Source organism: Nicotiana tomentosiformis, chromosome 4, assembly GCF_000390325.3.
Source record: "Nicotiana tomentosiformis chromosome 4, ASM39032v3, whole genome shotgun sequence".
NCBI classification, from domain to species: Eukaryota; Viridiplantae; Streptophyta; class Magnoliopsida; order Solanales; family Solanaceae; genus Nicotiana; species Nicotiana tomentosiformis.
The window spans coordinates 22,594,773-22,603,616 of NC_090815.1; the positions used below are offsets into that span (position 1 = coordinate 22,594,773).

At 37.2% G+C, this 8,844-nt stretch overlaps 1 protein-coding gene across 1 annotated transcript; it reads left to right on the top strand.

Annotated features, from left to right (window-relative positions):
- Positions 1–2,954: 2,954 nt before the first annotated feature.
- Positions 2,955–6,655, top strand: LOC104099537 (serine/threonine-protein kinase BRI1-like 2). The gene has a single exon (XM_009606564.4). It carries the CDS (start codon positions 3,071–3,073, stop codon positions 6,470–6,472), a length of 3,402 nt encoding a protein of 1,133 aa, XP_009604859.1. The 5' UTR covers positions 2,955–3,070; the 3' UTR covers positions 6,473–6,655.
- The last annotated feature ends 2,189 nt before the right edge of the window (positions 6,656–8,844 follow it).

Here is an 8,844-nt window from a genome sequence, read left to right on the forward strand (position 1 = left end):
TCTAAAAATGACATTAAATATCCTGGTGAGCCACTCCAAGCCTGCCTTACTTGCACTCTTCCAAAACTCTATCGGAATTTCATCCGGCCCGGTCATTTTGTCCTTGCTCATCTTTCGCATAGCCCCCTCAACTTCATCAACTCTAATCCGCCTACAATACCCAGAGTCACAACGACTCCCGGATAGTTCCAAATCACCCAGTACAATGCTCTTGTCCCCCTCCTCGTTCAAGAGACTATGAAAGTAGGTTTGCCATCTCCGACGGATAAGCCATATTAAGAAATCCAAATTCACATTAAGAACTAAAAAAGTTATATAATCTTTAAGAGACAAATGGAGTATTTATAGAATACTAAATTATTGTACTCCGTTGTATTGTTATTAATTAATTCATTCTCAAACATTAATCGTTTTGACAAATTGAATATATTCTAAATACTTAATATTATTAAAAATAAGAAGCCATTTTTTCTTCGCTAAGTCTCTCTTTATTTCTTCGATTGGTATAATCTATTTAAGTGAGACACTTGATAGATAAAGAATAATTTAATTAAATGTTTTATAATTAAAATTATTAAATCTCTTTGTTAATGGTGTACAAGAAAGACTTTATTTATGGTATTTTGAAACCAAAGATATTCTATTCACCCCTCACCACCAAAGACTATAATAGGAATGAATATGATTTTTTTCTCTTAATTAAAAGTTTCAGGCTTGAATCATGGGAATAAATATTTTTTGATAGGAGTACGATATCCCTTTAATAGAGGTCTTAATACGAATATCGAATACTTAGCCAAAAAAAAAAAAAAAAAAAAGGACTATCCAATGAATTAGATCCTGTAGGATATGTGATTTGGGGAACATTCTCACGCTCACTGACAAGATATGACTAGTTCATGTTGGATCAAACGCAGTTTATTTAGTTTTCCTATTTCTTTTTAATCTTCTCTTTCCTTTTTCTTCTCTTAAAGTAGCACCGATCTTGGATAGACTCTTTGTCTGTGGTCCCCACATGCGCCCTTTGACCAAAAGTCAATTCCTTCCGTCTTTTATGCCTTTCTAATTTAACTCTTTCATAAGGTCACTATTTCTCAACACACAATTAAAATCTTTTTTTACCTCATATGGTGTTTGGGTAAGGGTTAAAATATTTAATTTTTGCTCTTAATTCTAACATCTGATTTTACAATCTTCTTAAGTAAACCTTACAAACTATCAAATTTTATGGTTCAAATTGGGTTGACTTTCAACTATCGCTTTGACTCCTCCCTACATTTTTGACATAATTTTGAATTCTTTCGAAATCAAAAGAAAGATATATGATAATCAATTCGGCTATCTATATATCAGAATAGAGATCCTCTTACTTGTTCAATCTTATATTTATACACGAGTAATGCTACAAATGATCGTCCTTATAACTTGTCGATGTCATCTCATACTAGAGACTTTTGCAGTAGATAACTAGTCTATTAGAAGCTCTGTACTTCTTAAGTGGATGTTCTCTATATTGAAAAGTTACATCAAACATATTAAAAATTATTTTTTATAATTAAATATATTTAAAAATGTTTGAGAAATCATAATCATAGAAAAATTAGTCCGACTCCTTAAATAATTGCAGTGTCATATAAAATGAGGCAGATGCACATTATTTTTCCTTTATTTTAAGAGTTTTTTGAAAGTACTATATCATTCATGGAAATTAGTGTTTTATTACATTTTACTTGACAATTTTGTTGCAAGAAAAGCCAAAAACATTATGCTTTGGGGTTAAATGAAAAAATATATAAATAAGACTAGTGAATATTTTTCTTCATTTATAAATGATATGAGAAAAACCTCTATTAAGAAAGTGAAGTATGTCGCCAATTTTCAGACATTTAAAATGCAAAAAAAAAAGTATATTTCTCTTAAGGAAAATGATTCAAAAGAAGTTTGATAAATACTATCTCCGGTCCACAATAAATGAATTTTTGGCCTTTTTTTGTGATTCAAAATAAGTGATTTTTTCAAATTTTAAGAATGAATTAATTATTTTTTTCCTACACTACCCTTAGAGTAAATAGTGTTGGAGTATGTGTTAGGTGTATTTATGTGAAGAGATAGCAAATGTTAATATGATCAATTTTATTGTTAATTAATGTTAAAAGGTAAATTTCTTAATCTGTATGAAAATAACTAAAAAATCACGGACCGGAGGGAGTACAACATAAGATGGACAAATAGCAAATGCATGTCATTTAAAAAAATATTTAATTCTAGACCTTGAAAGTATCAAACTATTTGGACCTACAAAAGAAATTCTTTTATAAAGACATGACAACAAAGAAGAATATTAATTGAAAATAGGTAATTGATTCACTATTAAATTACATCACCTACCAAGACTTTAGTCCAATACTCCATTTATTACTTCTTTTATTCCCCATGTTCCCTCCTTTTTTTCAATTTACAAAAAAATCTTCATTAGAAAATAAACAAAACACACACATACACACACTAAAGGAAAGAAAAAGGGCAAAAATTACTTTTAGTCGGCGGCCAAAATTATTTATATCTAATAGCCGCAAAATTGTATAAAATTTGTATATGTTTGTATAGAACCTACATAAATGAGAAGGGGAGCTGTCAAAGTTGCTGCCATGTGACCAGGAGGTCGCAGGTTCGAGCCGTGAAAAAAGCCTCTCGCAGAAATACAAGGTAAAACTGCGTACAATAGATCATTGTACTCCGGTCCTTTCTCGGATCTCGCGCATAGCGGGAGCTTAGTGAACGGGCTGCCTTTTATACCAGCAATGTATATATACAAAAATTTCCGGCTATTACTTTGAGAGCGGCTATACAACGTCATTTTAAAAAAAAGAAAAAAAGAAAAAAGCAAGACAACTACTTTTTCAAAAGTTAGCTCTTCTGCTTTACACCATGAGAATTTCTCATCATAGTAAGCACTCTCTTTTCTGCTCCTTTTGACATTCATTCTCCCTCAAAACACAATCATCTTCTACACTCACTAAAGCTTACTCTCTAAGCTCTCTCTTCTTTCCTATCTTCTCCAATTATCAATATGGATACCAATTCAAAGCAATTTGAATCCCTTCACTTTGCTATAACATTAATTTTTATGGCTGTTGTCTCAGTTCTTGCAGGGATAAAAGCCGGTGCTAGTTCCTCCATTAAAACTGACGCTGAAGCGCTTTTGCTATTCAAGAATATGATACAAAAAGACCCTGGTGGAGTTTTATCAGGTTGGCAGCTAAAAAATAATCCATGTTCATGGAATGGTGTTACTTGCAATAATCTTGGAAGAGTTACAAATCTTGATCTTCAACAATCTGAACTTGTTGGAGAGGTCTCTTTTTCTCCCTTTTCATCTCTAGATATGTTGACTGTTCTAAATCTGTCTTCGAATTCGTTCTATGTAAATGCCTCCACCTCTTTAAGTCAACTCCCTTATAGTTTGAAGCAACTAGAACTTTCCTTTACTGGACTTGCAGGTTTTGTTCCTGAGAATTTCTTTGCAAAATGTTCAAATCTTGAATATGTTAGTCTTTCTTTTAATAATATCACAGGTTCTTTGCCTCAGAATTTCTTGTTGCATATAGATAAGTTGCAGTATTTAGCAATGGATTATAATAATCTCACAGGTTCAATTTCTGATATCAAGATTGAGACTTGTAATTCCTTATTGCATCTTGATTTATCAGGGAATCAAATATTTGATTCAGTTCCTGCTTCTTTGTCTAATTGCACAACACTTCAAGAATTGGTTTTGGCTGAAAACTCCTTTTCTGGTTCAATTCCAAGTTCATTTGGTGAGCTTAAAAGCTTACAAAGATTGGATCTTTCCAAAAATCATTTATCTGGTTGGATCCCATCTGAATTTGGAAACTCATGCACTTCACTTGTGGAACTCAAGCTTTCTAATAATAACATCACTGGTTCAATTCCAAATTCCTTCTCCTCATGTTCTTCTCTTCAGAATCTTGATTTATCCAACAATAATCTAACCGGTCCGTTTCCTGATTCTATCCTTCAGAATTTAGGTTCTTTAGAGACTTTACAAATGAGTAGCAATAAAATCTCAGGACCATTTCCTGCTTCCCTTTCATATTGCAAGAAACTACGCGTCGTTGACTTCAGCTCCAATATGATTAATGGGATGATTCCACCTGATTTATGCCCTGGAGCTTCCTCATTGGAGGAGCTAAGAGCACCAGATAATTCACTTTATGGTCCAATTCCATCTCAACTTTCTCAATGTTCACAGCTTAAGACAATTGATTTTAGTTTGAATTATTTGAATGGTTCAATTCCATCAGAATTAGGAAAGCTTGAGAATCTCGAGCAGCTTATCGCTTGGTATAATAGCTTGGATGGGAATATACCGGCAGAGTTAGGGAAGTGCAGTAATCTTAAGAATCTTATTCTGAACAATAACTACTTGAGTGGGAAAATTCCAGCTGAATTGTTTAACTGTGGTAATCTTGAGTGGATTTCCCTCACAAGCAATGGACTAAGTGGTGAGATTCCTAAAGAGTTTGGTTATTTGTCAAGATTGGCTGTTTTGCAACTAGCAAATAACAGTTTGAGTGGTCAGATTCCAAGTGAATTAGTCAACTGCAGTAGTTTGGTTTGGCTAGATTTAAGCAGCAACAGGTTAACGGGCGAGATCCCACCTCGACTTGGTAGGCAGCAAGGAGCTAAAGCACTGAGTGGAATTCTTTCAGGTAACACTTTGGTGTTTGTCCGAAATGTGGGAAATTCGTGCAGAGGCGTTGGAGGATTGCTCGAGTTCTATGGAATTCATCCTGAAAGGCTTTTACAGGTTCCTTCGCTAAAGAGTTGTGATTTCACTCGGTTGTATTCTGGTCCCGTTCTTAGTGCTTTTACTCGATATCAGACTATCGAGTACCTTGATCTTTCTTACAACGAGCTTCGTGGCAAAATTCCTGATGAATTTGGAGACATGATAGCTTTGCAAGTTCTTGTTATATCACACAACCATTTATCGGGGGAGATTCCTTCATCACTTGGAGGGCTAAAGAATTTGGGAGTGTTTGATGCATCACATAACAGATTGCAGGGTCATATTCCTGATTCATTTTCACGTCTTTCCTTTTTGGTGCAAATTGACCTTTCCAACAATGAATTGACAGGTGAAATTCCATCAAGGGGTCAGCTCAGTACACTTCCTGCAAGCCAATATGCAAACAATCCAGGACTCTGTGGGGTTCCATTGCCCGAATGCCAATATACCGATCCACCTACCACAAATGGAGATGGAGGAAGGACCGGAAAAAGAAGTTCAGCTGCATCTTGGGCTAATAGCATTGTTCTTGGAATTCTCATTTCCATTGCCTCCATTTGTATTTTGATAGTTTGGGCGATTGCTATGCGTGCAAGGCGAAGAGAGGCAGAGGGGGTGAAAATGCTTAGTAGTTTGAGTACTAATTATGCAGCCTCAACATGGAAGATTGACAAAGAGAGAGAGCCATTGAGCATCAATGTGGCCACTTTCCAAAGACAACTTAGGAAGCTCAAATTCTCACAGCTGATCGAGGCGACGAATGGATTCTCAGCTGCAAGTCTAATTGGCTCAGGAGGATTTGGAGAAGTGTTCAAGGCAACATTGAAGGATGGATCAAGTGTTGCAATCAAAAAACTCATCAGGCTAAGTTGCCAAGGCGACCGAGAGTTCATGGCCGAAATGGAGACATTAGGAAAGATCAAGCACAAGAACCTTGTACCCCTCTTGGGATATTGCAAAGTTGGTGAGGAGAGACTTTTGGTCTATGAGTTCATGGAATATGGAAGTCTTGAAGAAATGCTCCATGGGAAGACAAGAACGCGCGATAGGAGAATCCTAACATGGGAAGAGAGGAAAAAGATAGCAAGAGGAGCAGCCAAAGGACTATGTTTCCTTCATCACAATTGCATCCCACACATCATACACCGCGACATGAAGTCAAGCAACGTGCTTTTGGATAACGAAATGGATGCCAGGGTCTCGGATTTTGGGATGGCACGGCTCATAAGCGCGCTAGACACACACCTAAGTGTGAGTACACTAGCAGGAACACCAGGATATGTGCCACCTGAGTACTATCAAAGTTTCAGGTGTACAGCGAAGGGGGATGTTTACTCGTTTGGCGTCGTGCTTCTTGAACTCTTAACAGGTAAAAGGCCAACAGATAAAGAAGATTTTGGTGACACTAACTTGGTAGGATGGACTAAAATGAAAGTAAGAGAAGGGAAATCAATGGAAGTAATTGATCAAGAATTGTTATCAGTGAGTACTAAAGGGAATGATGAAGCAGAAGTAGTAGAGGTGAAAGAAATGGTAAGATACTTGGAAATAACACTGCAATGTGTAGATGACTTTCCATCAAAAAGGCCTAATATGTTACAAGTTGTGGCTATGTTGAGAGAGCTTATTGCTGGAAGTAGTTCAAGCAACAGTGGTTAAAGAGCAAACCACAAAACAAAAAGGAAAAAAAGAACAGAAAGAAGTTTTTTTCTCAGGATTAGTAGTGAAGAAAAAACTAAAGAATGTAAGATTCTTTTTTCTTTTCTTTGTGCATGTATTCAGATGCATTTGTACCTAGTGAGCAACTTCTCTTGCTTTTTGCAATATTAATTATTTCATGTATCAGAGTCTTGTGTGGATATTGATAACATTTGATGATGTACTAAGTGACAATAAATTAACTATATCTCTAATCATAAAATAAGTAAAATCAACTATAGAAAAAAAGGGAAATTAAGTTAAATGTATTTACAATTGTTTCTAACACTCAATATTAACTCAAAGAAAAGTGAGCATTTATCTAAATTCGGATGAAGAAGTATCTAAATTTGATAAATAGTTTAAAATTACCTTCACCTTTTAGTCACAAAAAAAAATCCACCATTATTTCTATTGCTAAAAATATCCCTTGATAAACCCAACAGATGTGGGGCCACTTTCCATTATTTCTATTGCTAAAAATATCCCTTGATAACGGCAACAAATGTGGGGCCACTTTTAGACCACGTCGCTCCTATTTCGCTTCATCAATATGAGTATATTATACTCATATTGCTAAAAAGAGGAAGCTGCAAATTTAAAAGCAGATGGGAAAGAAGAGCATATTTAAATAGAAAATGAAAAGAAATGGTATTACAATCTTACAATCTATTCAAGTGGCCCTGTGAAATTAAAGAGAAAAGGAAACTCATTTCTAGACCGGCACTTCTACTAAGTTTTACAAGCAAGATAGTTTGGTAACAAGGTAAATTCTTTGAACAAATTGAGAACTTTTTTTTTTATATTATCGCGTTTGATATAATTCAGAGTAAATAGTTAAATCGTCTAAGTTTTGGTGCATTATGACATCTTCTTGATCTTCTGATTCCGATGTCATACTATGCCATGACATGACGTAAGGCAAGCAGTTGAGATGGCGAGTGCATTTTGGATATCAGTGCGGAAATCACGTCAAAGCAGAGATTGATGTTCATATGCCACCAGAGATCGAGAACCCGATACTACTAGTCGAAGAAAGAAATGGGTGACTCCAGTTTCTTTCAAAAGTCTAGGTTTCTATTGAATGTGGTGATATGCCGATGAGTCGGGTGGTCAAGAAAATGCCACGTTTGCTAGGTCGAGCAACCATATTGCAAAGAGTGGGAGCCGTAGACTATAAATTTTGGGCATGATCGCAGCGGAGATCTTGCCAAGGATGTGTGCAACGCATCACTTGAGTGTCTTTCCTGTGGGATAGACTTGTGGACTGCCTGAGGGCATTGAGAGGAGCCAAACCATTGCCAAGGGGAGGCCTAGTGCTGAAATGCCAAGGTGAGGGAACAGATTCGAAGGAAATAGCAAAGCTTCAGAATTGGGCGGATTTCCAAGTTGGAAGGTGTCATTCTAGAAAGGGGTACGCCGAATGATCGGGGACCACTGAGATGGGGCCAAGTGCGAAGCACACCGGACCGGGAAGCCGTGCTAGTAGAACCAAGAGAGTTCCTGACTATAGGGCAAGTACAGACGTACTACCAGGAACATTGGGTACTTGCTGAGGAAGTGACAGATGGAAAACAAAGAACTTTGTTCGTGAATGTGGCGATGCTATGACTTTGAGAATGTAGTACTCACCAAGAGTACGTCCCAAGAGCTGGCCGAATGCCAAGTGGGACGAGTGCACTAAGAAGTATCCTCCACATCGAATGTGGGAGGATCCACCTATGCAGAGGCAATGAGGGCGAAATTGTGAATTCGGAAGCAAACAAGTCTTCAAAGGTAATGAGGCCAAGGAAAAGGCTACAGTAGTGACTGAGCTACGAGAGCTATGCCAGAGGGCATGAAAAGGCTACGGGAGCGATAGTGCTATGGGAGCTGCGCCAAAGAGCACGCTGGTGTGCTTACCTTTGATGGAAGAGCTTCATACGGATATGAAGGCTATGAGGGTCATAGTGTGGTTGACTAGTATAAGTTACCACAAAGTTAGACATCAGAGGGTGCAAGTGCGGAGGCACTTTCCAAGTGAACACCGAAAGGAGGTAAAGTATAGAGGCACGCTTGGAAGATACATGGGGAGAAGTGCAAGGGGCACGACTCCATTTTGAGCAAGACTTTGACGAAGTCCGACCCACAAGATTAAGGGAGCCACGAAGTACATATCTGAGGGGGCAGACTCTGGGATGTCGTAGGCCTTGATGTGTCATCGGGGATGATGACAAAATGAGTGTGGGAAAATGTCACAACCCGTATTTTGGGGTTGTAACTTTATTCGAAACCGATGAGAAAAGGTCCTTCTGATTCTCTGACGTAGACCTGCCCACTCAAGAAACTTGGGC

What these genes read in the sequence shown, in the direction of transcription:
- LOC104099537 (XM_009606564.4), top strand. Translation starts at nt 3,071, where the DNA reads ATGGATACCAATTCAAAGCAATTTGAATCCCTTCACTTTGCTATAACA.